The sequence below is a fragment of the Phalacrocorax aristotelis genome, chromosome Z, assembly GCF_949628215.1.
Source record: "Phalacrocorax aristotelis chromosome Z, bGulAri2.1, whole genome shotgun sequence".
NCBI lineage: Eukaryota > Metazoa > Chordata > Aves > Suliformes > Phalacrocoracidae > Phalacrocorax > Phalacrocorax aristotelis.
In genome coordinates this window covers 8,268,269-8,290,693 of record NC_134311.1, presented here as the reverse complement: position 1 = coordinate 8,290,693, position 22,425 = coordinate 8,268,269, and the positions used below count along the sequence as shown (strand labels likewise).

The 22,425-nt window shown below is 40.9% G+C and overlaps 1 protein-coding gene across 2 annotated transcripts; it reads right to left on the bottom strand.

The window, feature by feature from the left end:
* Positions 1-3,347: 3,347 nt before the first annotated feature.
* DHFR (dihydrofolate reductase) lies at positions 3,348-22,364 on the bottom strand. Of its 2 annotated transcripts, XM_075079605.1 has the most exons (6): positions 22,013-22,364; positions 21,497-21,546; positions 17,994-18,099; positions 16,971-17,097; positions 5,868-5,983; positions 3,348-4,191 (listed from the first exon to the last, which is right to left on the bottom strand). In XM_075079605.1, the coding sequence occupies exons 1-6, from the start codon at positions 22,318-22,320 to the stop codon at positions 4,104-4,106; spliced, it is 795 nt and encodes a 264-aa protein (XP_074935706.1). In that variant the 5' UTR covers positions 22,321-22,364; the 3' UTR covers positions 3,348-4,103. The 2 variants fall into 2 exon arrangements, with proteins under 2 accessions (XP_074935706.1, XP_074935707.1); XM_075079606.1 differs by lacking the exon at positions 21,497-21,546 and having other exon boundaries at positions 22,013-22,101.
* Between the last annotated feature and the right edge of the window lie 61 nt (positions 22,365-22,425).

Genomic DNA, 22,425 nt, shown 5'->3' with positions numbered 1-22,425 from the left:
AGGGTGTAATCCTTCTAGGAACCAACAATTTCCTCTTCTTGACTTTCCCCATTTTCACTCTTTTGTTCCAGGACCTGCCTCTTCAGAAGATTTTTGTGATTTTTTGGTCAGCGTACCCTGACTTGGTAGGCTTCATTCCTACAGCCTTCCCAGGGCAAGCAGAGACAGTTAATGCACAACTGAATAGTAAGGGAAGTATCTCCTATTTTCATACTTAACCGAGCTTTGTCACCTCATTTGTCACCTCTAGTCACCCCATTTTCTGCACTGATTAACAAACAACCCTTCCCACAGCCTCTCCCCTCTCTGAATCAGCTACTGCCTGCACATATCTTCCTTTTCTCTTAGCATAGCTTTTAAGCTTCTCAGAATTAGTTTGGGTTTAGGTTTAAGCCTTTGGCAAATTAGCAGCAGTCTGCTGAAGACAACATGGTTTTCTGGTCCCAATTAAGATCTCACTTCAAGTGCTCCCGATGCTCTCCTTAGATAACATGCATCAGCTAATCACTGTCATTTTCCCCCTTCCTGTTTTCCCCTGGTGTTCTACATATACACTAATAATATTCTGTTTGCTAAATTAGGAAACTCGTATTATTTAGTGTGTACCTTTTCTTCTCCATGGATTGCTCTCCATGTCAGAGATTTGTTGTTGGAATGTTCCCAGTTCTGTCCTTGAATACACCGTGGCCATAACACTACTGGTGAGCTACTGAAAACATCAGCTTTCTACTGCCAAATGGAAATTGCTGTCCACTGTCAGATAAGAGAGATAATGAGTAACAGACAAGCAACAGAAACAGTGGTTTGGTTTTCACCTCTTATGCAGACCCTCTGGTTTTAGCTATCTTGTTAAAACTAGTATTATCCTTAAAAATTAAATTTTTCATCTGTTTAGAACACTTTGTTCCTGGGAAGCCATGAATGAGGGGGATTAAATTATATCTGTACTATACTTTTCTTGGTGATTGGTAATTATATTGTCACTCATGATGCTATTCATTGCACTTAGCTGCATGGAACTGGGGAAAAACATGACATTTCCCCCTGTACTAGACATAATGAGAATGTATGGCTTTTCACAGAATCATACATCAGCGAGGTACAGGAGTAAACAAAACGTGGGAAAGTTGTATTTGGAACAAAGGATTTTTTTTCTTCAAGCCATAGTATAACATATTTATATTTCCCTCAGGCAATATAAATGGGGAGGTAACAGGTGCAATGCCCAATTTAGGTGAACAGCAAATACGTACTTCATATCTATTGCTTTTTCAACCAACCTGTCACCCAGTGAAGCATCGCTTTTGAAAAAGGCTCTATGCAAATTCCAGCTACTAACTCTGGCCTTTAGAAGAGAGCAACCATTCTTCTTGTCTCAGTTTTTGGATGAACAATCTGAGGTATATTTAACAGGGTGCAGATTTAAAAAAAAGTGTAAAGTAACCATCCTCTGGAAAGAATACACCTGTTAGCAAACAGTCTTTGTATGTGCTTCCTAAACACATGGACTGACACCCTTCTGCCTGTCCATCTTCCTGAAACAGTAAGAATCTAACCTTGTAGTGGTTATGTCTGGTTATGACATACTTCCTTTGGATCCAACTTCACTGCAATCAAATACATTTTCCTAACTCTTGACTGGAGTCTGTATAGAATATTGCAAAGCTCTGATGCAAAAGGTGCTGTCCAAATACTGTGCTTTTATTAAAACAAAAAAAAAACCCAAAAATGCATCTTTTTGGCAGAGTGGCATATTGAAGAAAGTGCATCATTAATATGTTCTGAAAAGTTTTAAGCAGGGAACTGCTGTGTTATTTCAAAAGTTCTTGTTTCCACGAATCATAAATTGACTTAATTTGTTGCACAATTTGACAAATGAACATATTTAAATCTGGAGAGGACTAAGTCAACCCACAAAGAGTCAAAGTAACTATTTATGTTCCCAGTAGGCTTGTTTGCATCCAAGCTAAAGTTCTTTGCAACCAAAGTGGTTCTACAGAACATTTTGGCCTCAGTGAACCATATCTCCTGCAAAGCATGATTAGGCAGAAATCATTCTAACGTATGTTCACATCAGTATCACCCTGTAAGCTAACATGGCATGAAGTCTTTGCTTCCACTTTTAATAGACGTCAGTTGCCATAAACACAGTACTTTGCAGACTTTGAAAGCTGTGCAAAGCTTTCAACAGTGACCTGCTTTTTTGATACTAACTGGTACATATTAAATGGTTTTGGGAGGTTATTTTCACTTGCCAGGGTCACTGTGACTTATATTTAAAAAAAAAAATATCCCCCTGGTAACAAGTCTTTTTCCTTCCCTTTCACAATGTGTTGGCAAATTAAAACTCAGGAGACTTTTTGCTGTGTTACGCAAGCATATAACTTTGTTATTTTAATCTTTATCGACTGACGTACAGTCAGCACACATGGGGCAAGATCAACACAGGAAGTACTTACATCTTTAAGAATGCAAAAGAAACAGAAAACTGAGGCAACTCAAAACAGATGCTGCAAAAATTATCTTTTTTCTCAGTTAAAAGTTGTAAATTGAGATGGAAAATTCAAGAGGTGTTCACATCTGGTATTCTAAGTGGTCTTCTCTCATCAAAGAGGTTTGGTTTTTCAAAGGCAAGCAAAATCAAGGTTTAGCCTTAGAAAACCAGACGGTGTTACAGGTAAAACCTGTGTAAAGCCTGCCGACGGCCAGTGCCACCCTCCCTGATGTTAGAACTGGGTCTCAGTACGACGTTAAAGGACGAACATTATTGAATCTCCCACAATGCTGCTTCATAAGACAATGTTTTTAAAGTGCTTTGGGGAACAGTCAGCAGAATTTTGAGTTCTTTTTTTTTTTTTTTTTTTTTTAAAACCCTTTTTTTTCCCCTTCTTCTGGTCTCAGGCTGATCTGCAGTGAGGCAGCGCTCCCTCCTTGCAGGCTATCACCCTCAGGGTGGCAGCTGCAGCACAAGGAAGCATAGATGGGCATGCTACATCCCAGCTCCTCTCCATGACACTTTGTATATGGAGTCCTCTGCCGTCTGACAAGCCAGGCTAATATTACTGACAATGTTGTGATAATATTGGCAATAATAAACTTTGTTTAACACTTGGCATTCTGGGCCATTACAATCATAGCGTTACTACCGTACCAGTGTATTGCTCACTACTTTTAGGGAACAGCAATGCAAAACATTATTATACTATGTTTAATGAAAGAGGAAAGAGGACCCCACTATCTGCTTCTAATCCATATTTGTACATGACACAGAATATTCAAAATCACACCAACAAATTAACACTCTGCGTCTGCACTGACGTCGTTTAGAAGGGATGGAAGAACACAGATCCTGTTAAGAATGCAACATTTATTTTCTTATACTGCGAAGTGGCCATGGTCAAACTGACATAGCAACTTTTGATAAGAGCAGCAAGCCTTTACACAGGTGTGAAGTTAATGGAAATGTTAAAACTTCTTTATGAGATTGATTTGTAAGCCTGTTTTCAGCCCAAAGGCTTGAAGTAGGCTGTGTACCTAGGCTGGTTAAGACAACAGAGGACCTTCACGAGGGATCAGCGTGTCCCTCAACTACTGCCTGAGACTTCCAGACTCCATTTCTCTTGTTATGCTTTCAAACCTTTTTCTCTACGCCAGTATGTTTTAAAGATTGTTGTAAATGTATATACCACCCCAGTTAAACTTTGGAGTTCTGATACTTTCTTAAGGTTGTATGGTTTGAATTAGGAGATACTCAAAACCTTTGGTTAGGTAGAAAGGTTCTGATGCAGTCTCATGCCTTTCATTCCTCATGGAATTGTTAGGGATGCTGTCACAGATTGTAAAGATTGATGCAAGGTCTCACATCACCTTAGTTGTCGTATTCCTTTGAGCTACATCTTTCACGCTGCTGACCACCTTTGTATTTCCACTGCAGGGTGTATATTCAGAGTGTGGGGCATGTTTTTTGGAATCATTCACTACTGAGGTATTATACTATCAAGCATGATTTTCTCTCAATGGTTTAATATATTTTCGCAATCAATAAGTCTTCATGATTTAAAATGCCTGTGTACTTCTGTACACAGAAGTACAGAAGACCTAATTTATTGTGCCAAGACAGCTTTTTCATACACCTCAAATTTGTACTGGATGCCATTCTCTTCTTGGATATCAGCAGGGACACCTGGGTATCTGGAGAGAGGGGAGAAGAAAAAGCAAAGCCAAAAAGTAGATAAAAATATCATTTTGAGTCACCTTTAATTTATCCAATTGATAGAAAAGAGAATTGTTTGAAAAAGAGGGTGAAAATACCATCCTTACCACACGTATTATAAATACAAACTATTTTTAGGAATCATGTTAACATGTTAATAAAGTTACTATGAGCTACTTGTATGCATGTCTTTTTAAATCCAGAAATCATACCCTGATGTGAAAAAAAAACCCACCACTTTTTTTGCTTGATCAAAAAACCCCGACATTTTTATTAAAGCCTCCAACATGTTATTTAAAATGTCTGCAAAGGCAGAAGAGATACAGAACACTTTGGGGTTTTTTTGCTTTGCTTTCCCTCAGATGGTTTAGAGGAAATGCTAAGATAAAGTTTTCTTATAAGTCTATGACAGCTTCTTAAAGCAGCTGACTGCTACCATGCACTGTGTTCCTCTATATTCCAGATTTACTAAAACAGTTTTTATTAATAGACACTTTCAAAAATCTCTTCAGCTCCCTGTGACAGAATAAGGATTCTGTATGAGTAATGTTCACTTTGAGGGAGAAATAAATTTTAAATTTGCTAGGTTTGACTCTATCAGGTTTCTACTTTATTATTTAGAGGGAATTATCTGCTATTTTTGTAAATTCGTACTTTAAGGCCAAATTCTCATTTCAATACACTGGCCAAAACCAATGCATACCTTAGAAACAGCCAAGAGGGAGAGAGGAGAGCTTTGGATCAGACATCAGGGTACTAAAGTGGGCTCATGATACGGCACAGGACAGTTTGGAACATGTTAAGAGTTGAAAGAGGTGACTTATCCTTCCCACTCACCTTGTTCACCTCTCCCACATCCTTCTTTCCTGCCCGTACCTATTCTCGCTGACTTCACTGTTAATCCATTCCTGTGCCCCATGCAGAGAGCTTGACTTGCCATACTTTCTATTACTTCCACTGCTGGTCTGTAACCAGCTGGGAGCCAAAATGAGTAGCAAGAAGAGGACGAGGTCCTTTCCTTGCTGGTTCCTGAGGCAGACATTTGAGTTCTTGCCATGTCTCTACTACCTCTTGATGTAAGCTCATTGGAGAGGACATAAAAGTATGACTGGAATATGACAATGTAGAAGACACCACAGTGAATGGCAGAAACTTTCACTTTAATTGTTGTTGCTACTAAGTTTGCTAGGAAGAAGTAATTTTCTCAAGAGAAAGGAATAACCTTAGAAATCTATAAATACTCAACCCTCCCTGCTCAAACCCATTTAATTTGTCTTTGGCAATTTACCACAGACATTCAGAGGCTAAATACCATTGACTAACAACATACTGAGAGTTATGAAGCTTAGTAAATATTTGTGTAATCCTAAAGTGAGAAACAATGAGAAAGTTACTTTTCGAGAAAACCAGTAAATGCAATTCTTTACTGTAAAGGTTAAGGGAAGGTTGAGGAACACAGCAAGTTCCAACAAACCCTCTGTGCTGAGTGTGGTGCAATTCCAGGTCCTAAGTAAAACACAACTGGCGAAACATACAGTGGAAAGGCACCTCTAACTTAAAACAGAACACGGCCTTAACAGGACGCTTATACATTCAAATTAGATTGTTAAGTCTTCCATCTGAACATAACACTAGTATGCATCTTGATACTTACTCAGTGATAAGTTTGTAGTCTTTGTAATCAATTTCTGGAAAAAATGTGTCACTTTCAAATTCCTGCAAAATTCTTGTCACAAACAATCGATGATTAATTGGCTTCTCCATTGCTGCCTTTAAAAACAATAGAAACAATTAAAATTGAGTTGTTCCCTGTAAAGTAGCTCAACCATGCATAAAGTAGTGTTGTTTTTTAAAATTTTTTATATTATTGTAACGCCACTTGAAGTCTGTAAGATAATATAAAGTATAAATTCTTGTTTGGAACACCAGCTTTCTTTACCAACTCTCCAAATTCTTGTTCTGCCTGCATCAGCCATCATCATCACAGCATCACAGCATTCTACTTGTAGATTGCACGCCAAATATGTTATCTAAAACTGAAACTCAGTTACTGTTTTATGTGTTATGGGATTTAAGCAAAGCAGTGAAAATCGAAAAATAAACCTCTTTTGGACTTGGCCCCAGAGCACTTTTTACAGGGATAATTTAATGTTGTGCCAGTTCCACCTGGTAAGCGGCAGCAATACCTATTCTCAGAGCTTGGGGCATCTGACAGAAATATAGAAAAAATAATGAGTAGGCCCCTTGAGAAGAAAGGATCAGGATGGTCTAATCTCAACAAGCAATTTCTCAGTCATACCTCTTTGAAAGACAGCAAGCTTTAAGCAGTGGGAGAGGCCCACAACTCAAGGTAATTAATATCACTGCTAAGGATTTATAATACATTTTTATTCTGCATTAGTTTTCAGTCCCAGTGATCAAATTAACTATCAGTTTAACTTCAAAGTTTGATCTCTGGATTATGGCAAAGTGATAATAAGCATTGAAAGTTATATAACAACACTGATGAAAGTTTCGAAGATCCTTAGATGAAAAAAGTTATGAAGACACCTTCATAGGTGTTAGCCAGCTCCTCACTAACAAATTCACACAAACTTAGGAGTTAATAAAAGAAGTTTTGCCTCCACGATCAGACAGAAAAGTCACCTCTTCCACACTTTCTCAGCATTAAAATAACCTATTAAAAGCTATACTAGTGCCTGGTTACAATATACTTTGAAAAGCTTATAGCTGTTTCTCCTTTCCTTTAAATTGGCAATGAGCAATGCTCTTTGCTAAAGGTGATTCACCATGCTGCATGCTATTAGGTACTACTTTGACAAGACAGGAACCAAGTAATAGCAAATTTAATCCAATAAAATTAATTGGTATCACTGCTGAGAAGTTAGTTTCTAGAAAAGCTGCTCTATTACTAGAGAATTACTTAAAATGGAAGGGGTAAGTCACAGCACACCAGCATCCAACAACATTGAACTGGTGTTATCTAGTTTGTATATATCACATTTTTTCTTTCTTTAAATAAGGGTGGGAGGTAAAAGGAGAAACATACACTTGCAGAATGACAGAAGGAGAATAATCCGCTTCACAAATAAAAACATATTGTATTCTGTAAACAGAGACACTTTTTGTTTTGTAGTTCAGGAATAAATCAACTTCCTATCCAGCTTTATGAGAATTCAGCTTCAGCAAGAACTCTGTACCACCAAGACAAGTCAGGGAAGAGCGTACAGAGTGACTGACCACCAACATTGCAAAGAAAGCTGAACTTACCATGAAGGGGACTGGAGGGTTACCTCTGTTCTAGATAAATGGTTGCATTAGTTGAGCGAACCAACCAGCTGTCTGTCTCCAAGTTAATAAAAAAAGTGCAAAAGCTTCCTAAGTTCACCAGACCAGTTCTGGGGGTCTGTGTGTGTACATGGCCCATGAAAACTGAACAACAAACAAAAATAACTTGGAGAAGAGCAACAGGCTTGAGCTGGTTTCAAGCCACATACTCCTTCTCAGCAGCTGGGAGTGGGCAGTGTCATGACAGTTAGCATGTTACAGCAACAGGTGAGAAGAAACACATTTGTAAAGTGGTTTGACTTTATATTCCGGTTGCTCTACTCTGCTAAGTGTAATTTTCACTTGTATTGGGATTAAGTACATAGTTGAATCATGTCATGGGCTGGCATTCTGACTGGCCTTGGCCTGTCCCCGTGGCCCCATCTAGTCATCCCAGGGCTAAGTCTGACTCTGGTTAGCTTCATGGGGCCTGATCCCACCCTAAAGACCTCCCTTATAATCCATTCAGTTATCCTTGGACTGTATTGGTACCTGCACTGGTTACTCTTGGGAATTGCATATGTGTTTGCTCTCCATGCAGGCTCACCTCCTTGTGCAGCAGCTACTGAACCTTTTAAGATATTACAGCCTGATGCAACGGGGAAAAGCAATGCTGGTTTTTAGTTCACATTAAAGCACAGCCTATTAAAACCATGGCTGTTGATCTCTCAGAAACACCAGAACCACTCCACAAGCAGAGATGTCTTCCCCCAAGAGAGGGAGGACAGGAGATCTGAGGTGTCAGGATCCCTCCTGTTTGTCCCAGGTATGTCAACCCTGTATGTGAACCACAGTCCTTTATTACTCACATACGTTTTCATAACCCTGTGAAAAGATTTTAGCATATCCTTGTCTTTTTGCTCACTTCCAAAAAATCCTTGGCAGGCCTGCCTCTGAAGCTTAAGGCAAAAAGGAGATGACCCAAGGATCATCTTCCCTGTAATTTCCAGCTGCACTGGACTGTCAGCCATACAAGATTAGATTATGTCTGCATTTGCAGGACCATTGCCTTGAATTAGTTTCTCTTCGTAGAACACAGGTTAGAACAGCCCTAAAGCTCTGCAGCGAAGAACAGCTATATATTACAAGTGGTTTCAGAAACATTGTATGGCAAATTATCTTTTATAGATCTAATCACTAAACCACTGTAAACTAGTGGGCATTGCTGTAGAAGGGACCAATTATTTCTAGTCACTTAAAGATCCACAGGTTTTAGGACGCACACACACTGCTGCTGCTTTCTCATCTTCTACCGATGACACAAAATAAGCAAAACAGTAACTATGGGAGGCATTTATTTTTCAAGTGTCTTTCTAGAAAACAACATTGCCAGTCCAAAAAAAATATGAGAACACTATAAAAGAGAAAATTTCAAAAGAAACAGTCTGTTTACGTGTATTCTGTTTTTCAACTCTTAAAATATACTGGATCATATAAGCAAGCTCCATTTTGAAGCCACAAGAGTATTAAAAAAATCTCACAGCTGACAATCTCACAAAGTTCTAGATCTTACCTGGGTAAAAGGACTTGCCTAAGTTAAACTTTGGCTGTTAGGACATTTGCGATGATAACCAGGAGAACCAACACCTTCAAAAATCCTTCCTTCTCACACTGCTAGGGCTCAGCTTAGTGAGGCAGGGAACAGCCCTTCCTTCCCAAGCCAGTAAGGCTCAGCCTAGTGAGGCAGCAGACACTGGTAGCTCCCACCACCAGTTCTCCACCAGGGACAAAGGCAAGTGCGACAAAGTTCTTCTAAGACCATGATTGAAAAGCCTGCCCATTTTGGCCTTGCAGAAACAGATATACTTAGTCACTAGACTTTCTGTCTGTTAGTTTTAAAGGAGGGTCTTTTAAATCTTTTCCTCTATGATGTCTGCAAGCATCTTTGAAAAGAACTTAAAAAGCAACCACCTTTCATAGCTGCATGATTTGTGTCTGCAACTGACTCATATATTAATCTTTTTTAGTAATTTTTTTTTCCCAGAGGAATTTCAAATCAATATGTTTGTTCACAAGAATGAGCACACAAAAAGCTTGTTTTGGAGTAATAGCAATGTTACATCTTTCTTTCCACATTACATTCCTCTGAGTTTATTATTCTGAACACTGTACTGGAAAGTCTGGATAAGTCCCTCTCAACTCTGTGAAAGTATAAAGATGCTAACTTAAAGAAAAATCTTAAACTTTTAAAAGAAATGATTACTTAATCCACTGGAACATTGCTAATATTGTAGTTCTGTTTCTTCTAATTTTATTTGTAACTAGCTAAGAGCAAGAAGTATTGGCTACCGGAGGCATGGCTACAATAGCCATGGAAAAATTTTTACAAAACATAAATCTCTATGGGAGGACAGTGCTGACAGCTGTAATGCTGTGACTCTGCCACTTTTATATAAAAGAGATATTAGGGAATTGCATTAAGAGTGCTCAAACCCATTCTCAGAAAACACCTAGAAGGTCACAGGAATACAGGAAAATCGTCTTCCCACTCCCATCTTTTTGTTCAATTACACAAAGCTACACAACTACACCTGGGAAAATTCTCCTGTAAAGAAGGATTCTGCGACATGACAGTAATGAAATAAGAAAGTTACATTTGCATATATGCCAGGATGACTGTAACCTTCCCTGGAAACAACTGCTCAGGACCATAAACGTGCACAATCAAATAACATTATCATGAGCTGGTGGGAGAGGGAAAGAACATTTGGTCAGTGCAACCACAACAACCTTCAGCCTTCACTTTACCCAAAGTAAGTCATGTTACCAGCTTTCAAAAGTGTTAACAGGACTAAGCCATACTAATTAGTTCAGTCTAAAACAGAACTAGTGGAGAAGCCAATGCAGCGCCCAGCTTTTTGCACTGGTCACTCCCAGAGCGGAATAATGCTTCTGGCCAGCAGTGCAACATCCTCCATGTCAACAGCGTCACGCCGCTCAGAGAAGCCTGCTCTTTGCAGCACGTTCTTTGAGAGCACTGTTCGAAGGGAGCAACAGCACTGCAACCTGCAAGAGTGGAGCGAGTGAGCATGGAAAAGCAAGCATGGGAAAATGAGCTGTCTGCATAGCTCCCTCGTAAGTGGATCTCAGTCCTTGGTCATATCTAAAACTGAATGTGACACTTCAAAAACATGGCAATTCACATGTTAGTCAGCATTCCAGTAGGTACAGAGCTCAAAACCACTTTGTCTCTTTTATAGTTTACAAGAAATTCAGACATACTGAAATGTAATCTTTAAAATATATATTTTAGTATATCAGTATTAGTAAAGTTTTGGCAGGCTTGAAAAAATCATGATAAAACTAGTGACTCAAATTATTAATACTTCTCTCTCTTAAAGAAGTGATCCTTATTGTACAGCAAAGATTTGAAGCTTAGCAAATGTGGCACTCACGACCCACTCAGGGCATTTAGAACCCAGTGAAGCTTATATGCTTAGTCAAGAAACCCTATTTAAGAGGGTAATTAATCATCTCCAAGAGACTCACTGCACTAAATATGAATAGCAACTTCATAATTCAATAATTTTGAAGAATGAAAGGTGGTAGATTACCAAACACAATATCTCAAATACTAATACATAGGAAGACACCTGAGTATGAATATTAAGATAAAATTTTCCCTTGGATATTACTGGAAATTTAATTTTCTAGCTCAAGCCTCTTCATTGAAGAATTTCCCCAAATGCTATTTATCACCAGGATCTATTTTCTGTTATGGCCAGCCTAGATACTAACTAAACAGCAAAACCAACAAAACTTCTTACAAAAGAACTTTTTGTTCTGTTATGAAATTAGAAGTTTCTTCTCCAAATTTAATACACGAATACAATTCTGTACTTCAGCAATGTGACCTTGAGTGTCATTGTTTGCTTCTGTGGCACTGAGAAAGCAACAAGCTGAGTAGGAACATAAATCAGAAGAGACAATTTTAAATGTTCGAGATGCTGTAGGAAGAACTGTTTTATCAAGGTGAAAACCTGTTTGACATATAGCCTGCTTTGGTGTTACTGAAGAGGCCTTGGTTACAAGGACCTGAGTCATATAAATTTTTCAATTCTTTTCCTTTTTTCTTAAGTTTTGTTGCTAGGGGTTTTTTCTCCCACTGGTAGGTTCACTGTTAGGGATTTGTGCTTGGTTGTTTGTACAAAGCAAGATTTATATTAAACACTCTACAGACAATGTATCATAAGCCACACCATCCATGTACAAGTAAATCTACACCTGGTTTCATTTCTGTCTTTTTTTTTATTTGGGGATGTGCTGAACTTATTCCTAGTAAAATCTGAATGTTGTTTTTAATCAGTTTAAAATACACAGTTTAAATCCATTTAAAAGAGACTGGTGTAATTTATACTGAGCAGACTCCCTTAGGATCTCCAGGTAGCACTATTTTCCAGAGTCAAAGTTAAGACCTGAACCTCTGAATTAAGAAACAATACCTCCACATGGAGTGCATCTACATTAGTGTCTTAATTGAGAATAGAAACATGGTTTTGGAATGAATCTTCCAATTGCCCCCACTCACCATGCTTTATTTGTACTGGGGAACAATCTTGGTGTGCATGAATTAAATTTCTTGGGGATTAAACCAAACCAGAAAATCTGCTCCAGGAATGCCTGATAAGCTCCAACAGCTAATTGGGACTCACAGGCCAGAACCAAGGAGTGAGTCACCACCACAAGCTTTCCAGCACACAACAAGCACTCATGAGCCAGCAGACGGCTCTCAAAGCATTAAGTGCTCACGTAAAATCATGGAGTACCTCTCATGACACATAACGGCTTTGTAATTACTGTGACCTGCTGGCCATTGCTAGGCTGCTACACTCCTCCTTCCCCATCATACAATCAATAGCAACATCAACTCCTTCTGGAACTCAAAAGATCCAGAATAGTACAGAAGATCCAGGATGGTGTCACACTGAGATACAAAGAAATAAAACTTGTAAACCTGTGCTGTGAGAAGTCCAAAAGCTTCCTTGGAGGCAACAGTACTACCTTGCGGCTATTACCTGGAGATTACAAACCTGATGAGGTGATAGGTGTCAAATCAAAGATGATGAAGGCTGCACAAGGTTTTTGAGCCCTCAGTGAACTGTGGGAGCTGTTTCCAATCTTTTCTGCTCTCACTCCCTAATACTGATACTCTACTCAGCTCTCCCTGTCCCCACCAAAATGCTTACTGTGTCAGGCTGCTTTGCCTTTTCCTGTTGCAGAGGTCAGGCCCAGAAAAGACAGCTTCCCAATGTACATGGCTGAACACAGCTTGAATGTAACCTACGTCGGGACTTGGATGGCCACCCTGTTCAGAGCTCACTTTTCTCTGTTCTTCACAGGACTAGAGGCAGCTCATGCCAATACTCCCACAACCCAGGAGGGGACTGTGTCCTTGAGAACCTAGGAGCAGTGGGTGAGCGGAGGCTGTCAGGCTTGCTCCTCTATCCACTGCAGTCCTATGAGGAACACGTTGTAGACAGCAGCAGCCCCTTGCCTCCATGCCATTACTTGACCCTCTGTTGCTGAGGGGAGCATCCTATCCTGAAATGCCATGCTGGAGTGCATGCTCTAGCACCTTTGCATGCTTAGGGGCTGGGCAGGGCACAGCACCCATCTGTACTTGAGACTGAGAGACAGACTGGACACCTGTGTCCCAAAGACCATCCCCTGCATTCAGGCAGCTGGGCAGATGCTCTGCCTCAGCACAACTTTCTGGATGAGGATAAGTCAGGCTTTTGCTTCAGCATGGTATCCAGGCAGGGCAGCAGGGGGCACAGAGGGGACGCACTATTTGAGATAAGTTTGAACATTCAAGATGTTCAAACATCTTGAATGACCCTGTGCAGAAAAAAGGTGCCTGCATCCCTTTTCATGCTGAGGTTCTTTGGAAACCTCCTGAAACATGTGTGAATCTGTCTCAGTTCACAGGCCTCCCTTGGTAACCCTTCTGCCTTGCTACCCTGGTTCTGGAACCCAGCTGGGATGTGGGAAACACACAAAGGTGTGGGAAACCAAAGAGAGCAAAGGCCGGGAAGATCATTCACATGCTCACTCCTTACACCATCGACAGAAATATGGCTTGGAGGATTGCTTCATGGAGCTCAGCGACAATAACCTTGATCATGGTGGATCTCCCCATCCCAAACTGACTAACTGATCAGAAGTTGCTAAGGTTAGGAGCTGGTGTTAAAAGGCTGCACAGGACAGTAACTCACTCTCTTGAATGCCATTATTGCCCATCTTCCTACTCAGCCTTCAAGACATCCACAACAGCCTGTGATAGGCTGTCAGAGCAGCCCTCCTGAAGTGCAACTGGTGCATGCATGAGCTTGCCGGTCCCTTTTGTAGTGACCCTGACTGGAAGACCACTGTATGTTAAGGAGTTAGTGATCCACACAACAATTAACCTGCACAGACCCAGGCCTGTACTGTGCTGCATATATTCCTTGGCCACAGGATAACGTCAGCCAGAAAAGTGTAACACAGGAACCCGTCGGCAGGTCCCACTTGGTACCAAGGACTAGAACAATCTGAGTGTCCTTGCCTTAATCTAAAGGAGCAGCAAGAAGTTCTCATGTACACATCCTTTCTGTCTCACCGCAAAAATGATAAATAAAGTTGTTTTCTTGTAAGAAAGTCCTATGATAGCTTGAATGATGAAAATGGGTTAGCCCTTTCTACAGACAGGGTCTGCACAGCATGCTGTATGCAGCTCAGAACCTCATTCAGTGCCACCAAACTCAGAGTTCCCAACATCTAAAGTGATGTAAGATTATTTATACTATTCTGTCCTTCTTTAAAGTGTTAGCTCCTATAAGTGGCATTTTAAATGACACTGTCAGAGTCTGGGGGCTTTTTTTACTGGGATGACAATGGACTAGCTCGTCCTGGTGCAAAACAGCTCTCTACTGTACTGTTTGTAGCTACGCTCAGGTGCAGAAGAGGATTTACTCAGCAAGCACAGTAGCGCTACCTGTAAATGAGCAGGAGGAGCCAGGTACAAGACCAGGAATACAAAAGGATTGATGGCGGTTGGGACCACCTGCAGGAGGCAGATGAAAAGTATGATGCTTTCCAGAGTGGCCTGCTCTCCTCACCCAGGTCTGTCCTCATAACACTTCACCTGGTTTGAAAGATCTGAACTTTGGGTTAAAATCCCCGAAGGGCTAAAAGTGGGAGTGTTACTTCCTCAGCACTACCTGTTTCAAACCACTCCTGTTGCACTTACTTGCTAAAGTAGTTACAAACACTTTTCCACCACAGGTTTGTACTAATAAACACAGTCAGTTCTAAACCTTTGAGCCATACAAAGTAGTAAGATCAAAATGATGCTTGAAAAGCAAATACCTACAACTACTGAATAAAATGATTCACTTCAGTTGCCAATTGCTAATTTACTTCCTACACATTTCTACATGGTGTAATTGAAATACTCCTGTAATCCTTTGTGCTGCATCTTTAATAGAGGCACTAAAAATATTACCTGCTCTTGTGGTAGAGGTGTATGGTTTCCATCACACCCTTTTAATTAAGATCACAAAGCTAGTTTGAATGCAGGAATCTGTATAAAATAGTCAGATTTCTCCCCAATGAATTACAAATTCCTTTGAAACATCCTGAGTAGATCCTTGAAAAGGGGAAAAGAGTTGAAATTTTAAGTCATATTCCCTAATGCTGATCAGTGCAAGTAACATGTTGCAAAATTACTCTCAATTGAAACTGCCATTTATCATGTAAGTAGTGGTAATAGTCTAAAAAATGGCAGTTTTCTACAAAATATCAGCCAGACACTGGAAAAATAGTTACATTAGAAATCTACAGCACAGACACTCCTGGAAGAACAGGGAAAAATCATCACTTGTTGCAGCGATAAATGAGTATGTGGCCACTGCACAGAAGGGGTAGATGCTTCTGCTCACACTATCCATCCTGCAGAATTACAGGCAGAAGCCAAATCTAGTCTCTTGCTCATGGTGGGCAGTTATGCCCAATCTGAAAAGAATCTGTCTCCAGAAATAAACTTGCTACTTACTGCCTGGAAGTAGGCATTTTAACAGCTGAGAGTGAAAGACAGGCTACTTCTATAGGATAATATTTTATAGACTGAAAACTATATTGCATTTGGACATCAAATATATGGTGGGCTTCACCACATGCAAAAGTGATTATAAAACATAAATTAAAAAAAAGAAAGAGATGAATACAGTGTTTTACAGGCTATTTGCATGCGCACCTTATTCTTCTTACAACCTTAGCAATATAGAACTACTTTGTTTTTTTTACTGTAAAAGATGCATTCCCTAACATACAAAGAGGTTCATGAAAGGCACAAACTGCAAAGGCAAGAAATATCAGAACATGTCTTTTCCCACCCTGTATATGAAGCATGTTATCAGCCCTAATTTGCTACCAGAAAAATCAGAATGCTTGCTTACCGCTGTTATTCCATTCCATATTCTCCTGACTGATATGAAAGGAACGACGGTTGATGGTTGTCATCTTTTGTGTGGTACTGTTTTACAATGAAGGCAAATTGAGAGTTAAAGCGCAGAACCCTAACTGTGTAGGGGCTGAAGGGACAGCTTAGGGATGTGGGTGGAGGCATGAAGTGCTGACTGAACTTTACATGTGTATAAATGGAAAATGAGAGGAAGGGTTTGGGGAAAGGGAGAAAGATGGCTGAGGAAACACAGGGCAACAACAAGATAGGTTTTACTGCAGACCTTCATGTTGCACAGCTAGTATCTTAGTTAATGACAGAAGGACTATCACATTTGTGGGAAAACAGGGCAGTTTATACATAGCTTTGTTTGTGCAAAGATGGTCCTGAGAAGAAAGTGGCACACGCTGCTTTTCTAGCCCTTGGACAGACACCCTAGACACCAAGAGAAACCTGGGCAGTTGAAACAGTAGGGACACCTGGTTGCTGGATGGTAAAAAGAGTCAGTTCTGTGTTTTGCTGTACGATCACCATCTCTTACTGCTGACACCATCACCTGCCACCTCTCTCTATAAATCCTCTTTTCTTACCTGCATACCTGTATGAAGTGTCATACTCTGGCTAAAAATGCTGGATCATTTTTCCTTTTTCCCCACATCCTCTGCAGAGTCAGTCTACTACCTCAGTAAAATAAACATAACAATAGAGGTGTTGGTGTAAAAACATAATGATTTAGATATTTAAGAAAAGCTCTCAAAAAAGCAATGACTATGACACTGGACCATTAGCAAAAACAACATTTGGTTACTTGCGTAGGTATTTTAAACCTGTGACTTGAAATCTTACTCTCCAATACTTGTTCTTTTGGAATCACTGGAGTTTGCTGGGTCACGTGAAAGAAAGACACTTCCTAAAGTGCAAGTAATAGGAACTTCAGCCATCCTCATCCCATCACAGAAAATGAGCCATTTATGAGTACTCTAAATGTACCTTGTAAACTGAAGTGCCTCCGACGATCCAAACCATGTCTACTTTACTTTTTAACTCTGGTGAATCCAAAAGAGCTAAAGCATCATCCAGACTTTTGGAAAGATAATGTGCTCCTTTTGGGGTTTCCCTAGAAAAAGCCAAGTTTTATTACTAAATAATTAAAGGACCATTCATCATGATAATCAATACAATCTACACATAAAATGTGTTTTGCTGAATTCACAAAGTACTAAATGTTTCACGTTAGTTAATTATATTAAATGGCTATTATTGTAAACTACGTTAGAATTCTCATCTGACTGCAGGATTGTTTAATAAATCACAGTTTAATCATAACTGGGACTTAAGAGGCATTATAAATTACAGATCTGAAATTTATACCAGGTTTTTAAAAAAGCGTAACTGATAAATTTGGATATCTATAAAATTAGATTCTTACCTGAACTCTAGAACATTAATATTTCACTCAATAAAACTAGTCGAAAAGTCCCTATCCCTTGCCCCCCTCCCCATTCAGCCCAAAACGTACCAACATCCCAGCAAAGCAATAAACCATTATAAGTGGAAATTTTTGTTTAAGAATATTTGGATGACTGTGGATGATGGATTCAAGAAGGGAGCTTTGAAAAAGGGCAGTTCTTTTTCCTTAAATGCTAATAAAAATAAACTTCAGAACATGGAATAAGAGCCACCAATCTAACCAGGAACTACAGAAATACAGCTAAATACATGAATTAGAAAGACTACGGACAATTGTCAGATGGTTTGTGTGTAGAGCTAGGACAAGTGTGTATTATGCAAAGTAATGACAATTATCTTGTGATTAATTAAAAAATAAAATAAAAATAATAATTAAAAAAATTAAAGGTAAAGTAGTGATATCACTTAGAACCAATAGCAGAAATGCTTCCTAACCAGATATCAAAAATGTGACATTTAGAATTACTTTAGGGTGTATTGCTACACATATTTTTAGGTTCAGACTTTTTATCTGTTTTACAGGCTATTACTAATCATACATACTTGAGCTCCCTGCTGAGCACTATATTAATTCTGTCTTTTAAAGGACGATTCTTCTCAGGAATGGAGAACCAGGTTTTTTTACCCATTATCAGGGCATTCTGTTTACCTGAATAAAAGAAAAAACAGTTATTTAAAGGGTATTTTTGTTCTGTCCCAAATCTGCTTTGATTGTTTAGTGACTCTCCCTCCCCCTTCTGATCTCCATTTCAGCTGTTAATAAAAGTACAAGCTTAAGCCCTGATTCTCAAAGTAGTCACATGCATAGAAGAACATGCTTGTGATCTCAAAGCTTTCGCAGGCAGCTGACACCAAAAGTAGTCTCATGCACACCTATAATCTTGTAACTGAAAGAAAATTTAAAAAAGGCATGTAATGGGCAGTGACGTGCATTACATGGATGTTGGCTGTGCTATGGTTACAGGGCTGAATTAATCCTCATGTGTGAGACCAACTCACACCCTCAAAAGAGTTCTCTTAGTGTGAAAAACATCACTGTTCTCTTCATAAATCCAAGCAGCATACAGTAATTGACTTTGTGTTTGCATGTTCCCTCATTTCAGTTACATGATCAGGAATAATTGCCAGCTTTATTATTTAAAAACAAAAAAACACAAACATGTAAAAGGATAACTTTTAGGAGAACCAGCGAAATTAAATCCAAAGCAGAAGTACAACAGGTGTTCAGTCATATTCTAGAATTCACCTGTAAGTATAATTTCTGACCAAACCTAAACATTCATAACCTGATTCTCTCATATATGCCCTGCTAAGAACAGTGTTTCTCTTTATGGGCAAATAGAGTTGTCAGAGAAATAAAACACAGAGCTTGAGACTCACAAAAGGTAACAGGAAGTTTTTTTGCAGATCTACACAGCAGGAGGGATTTTGGAGAAAAGAAAGTAGTATTCGTTCACAGTTATCATCCCTGCTTCTTGATCTGAGAAGCTGGATCTACTAGATCACAGCAGAGGACTGATACTCCAGTTCTTTATTAGCAGTGTCTAAACACCCTTCTCCTGCGGATAAGCTTCATGAGCAAGTTTCCAAGAGACATACTGCAGTGTCATTTTAGACATATTAGTAGAGATCACTGGCACCACTGCTGAAGGAAATGCACAAGCTCTGAAAAATATAGGTATTTTCTTACTAAAGATTCACACTGGGGTGCCTATGGGGTCAGAACAAAGATTTGTCTAGACCAAAGGCTAATTTACAGCAGTGGCCAGTGCAGACTAAAAGCAAGATCAGGTAATGCTTCTCCATTGCATTCTTCCCACTTTCAGAAATTAGTGGCTCTCTGACTTTTTTTGAGCCAATGGTGATATCCCTGCTGTGAAGATTTATGGCAGCATAATCCACTAAGAGGTCTAGTTATGAAGCAACTTAACTGCCTAGCATCTAAGGTCATAGCTTATCAAAAGATTTGCAGGCAGGATAGAGCAAAATTTTTCTTTTTAATTATATTGAAAACATCTTTTTTTTTGATTACAGGTTATTTGTGCCAGGTAAGATACAAATTCCAGACAAATAAAGAGACTTACATTTGTGTTGTGTCTTTTTTTGTATGCAAGGTTGCAATGGGCTAAATCAGGTCTCCAAATCATAAGTAAAACCCTTCACTTAAGACTGTTGCAAAATGAGATTAGACATTCCCTGGCTTGTATCGGGAATAGTGTGGCCAGCAGGAGCAGGGAGGTGATAGTGCCCCTGTACTCGGCAGTGGTGAGGCCACACCTTGAGCACAGTGTTCAGTTTTGGGCCCCTCACTACAAGGACATTGAGGTGCTGGAGCATGTCCAGAGAAGGGCAACAAAGTTGGTGAAGGGTCCAGAGCACAAGTTTTATGAGGAGTGGCTGAGGGAGCTGTGGTTGTTTAGTCTGGAGAAGAGGTGGCTGAGGGGAGACCTTATCGCTCTCTACAACTACCTGAAAGGAGGTTGAGCAAGGCAGGGGTCAGTCTCTTCTCCCTAGTAACAAGCGATAGGACAAGAGGAAATGGCCTCAAGCTGTGCCAGGGGAAGTTTAGGTTGGATATTAGGAAACACTTCTTCACCGAAAGGGTTGTCAAACTTTGGAACAGGCTGCCCAGGGAGGTGGTTGAGTTTCTAACCCTGGAGGTATTTAAAAGAAGGGTAGATGTGGTGCTTGAGGATATGGTTTAGTGGTGGACGTGGCAGTGAAAGGTTAGAGGTTGGACTCGATGATCTTAAGGGTCTTTTCCAACCTTAACGATTCAATGATTCTATGATTTCTTGTGGAATATGGAACAGACCTTCAAACCAGAATATGGAATAGGTCACTCAATCAAAACAAGGGCACGTTAGGCTGCCCAGAACCTTTAGCAAACAAGTGAGTTTTCCTAGACAGCAGTTTTAACAGGACCATGGGAAAAAAACAACCCCACAGGAAAGTGAGTGACCACTTTGGCAAACATAGAAGCAGCAGAAATGTGAGGATAAATCTGTTGTCTCTCATGGCTCTAATTCCACCAGAAGCAGTGAACTGGTTGCATGTCTCAGGGAGGTCCTATTCCTCCTCTCTCAACGTCTCCTTCCTGCTCCTGCCATGCAACTTTTACTGGCAGTCCCTGCAGACACCTGGTTGCCTGGGTTGGAGAACTAAAACAGCTTAAGGAAATGTCAAACCAGCACTAAAGGCAGAATGAAATAGGAATGGGGACAATACAGCAAGACTTGTCTCTTCTGGCAGTGATAAGTACCCACTCAGAACAAATTAGCTGTTTTCAACTTTTGCATTCCTATCCCTGTTTGATTGTGCTGATTTTCACAATGTTTCCACCCCACAATAACTGGTTTTATTTCACCAAATCAATGAAGTCTGTAATATTACTCTGCTGCAAAGGTCTTGCTGGGCCCAAACATTATTGGTGCATATTATCAGCATGGTTGCATGTGACTGTGTACAGATATAGTGCATACAGTTGCACTATTGTTGCTGCATATTATCAGTATGGTTTGGGTTTTCTGGCATGTCGTGATGGCTCAGCACTCAGAAAATCAAGCAAAATTACTGTTACAAAGGTCAGAGGGGTGGAACACACAGCCAAGGATGAGCCACAGCAAACAAGTTAGATAAGCTACAACACCCTGGAAAAAAGCTCTGCTAATTAATTAGCATATAAAAACCTTTAAATTTTTAATTTTTTCAGTGTTAGAGTTGTAGGTAAAGACAGGTAGGTGAAGTTTTCTACCCTGTTGGAGAAACAGAGCTTTGAAATTCTTTTTATTTACAAATTGCATGTAGTCCTGAAACATCGATTCACCTCCAGTTTCCTTACCTAACTGATACAACCTGCAGATGACATATTTACAAATGGATAAAATATGTGTGAGGCTTGGGAGGGCGCGGAAAGGCAGGCTATTTGCAGAATCGGGACTTTTAAGTCAGGGAAAAGTAAAATTACCAGTCTTGTCTATGACTGATACCACACAAACTGATTTTAACAACTAGAGGCAGACCTCAGCGACAAGGTAAAACGTTACCTTCTATGTGGGATGTGCTAGTCATTCTCTGGAAGTACTTGTACTCATTCCTGGCAAGAAAACGATACGACTATTACAAAGTGGTTTAGGAATCAATTACTTTTCTCTAACTGGGGGGAAAAAACCCACATATGGCAAGTGCCGCCGTCGCCCGGGGCGGGGAGTCTGGCTGGGGCCGGGCCCGGGGCCATGCCTGAAGCGAGACCTTTGTCCCCGGCTGTGCTTGGACGAGGAATAACCCACGGCCGGGAGCCCACCGAACGCCTCCACCGAGCCCCTCAGGGCTCCTCGGCACGGCCGCCGAGCCCAGCAGCCAACGCCCCGTCCACGGCCCCGCCGACCGCCACTTTCCCGCCCTCTCTAGCATCGCCCTCCCTGACTATAACTCCCAGCGTGCACCGCGCGGCTCCGCGGCACCTGCCGACGGGGAGCAGGCCGCGCCGCACGCTGGGAGTTGTAGTCCGCCCACCGGGCCCCCTTTCCCCGGCGGGAAGCACACCGCCAGACCCGCCGTACCTCAGCGGCGGCCAGGGCAGGCTGCCGTCCTTCCCGATGCCCATGTTCTGGCACACAGCCACGATGGAGTTGAGCGAACGCACCATGACATCCACCACCACGTCCCCGCCGCGCCGGACTTCGGAGCGAGGGAGGGCGCAGCAGCTAAGCGGCGCGGGGTGGTGCGGGGCGTGCCGTGGCAGTGTGAGGGGGCGGAGCGGCGTGAGGGGCGGAGCGGCGTGAGGCAGCGGTGGTGGGCAGCGCTGGGCTGAGGCGGGAGGTTGGAAGGAGCAGAGCAGTGCAGAGCAGAGCACAGCACAGCACAGCATAGCACACCACACCCCACCCGTGAGCGGAGGCGATTCTCCCTGCGGTCCCGCTCTGCGTTCGCCGTTGCATCCGGCGAGGAAGGTGGAGCCGGTGACTCGCCGCCT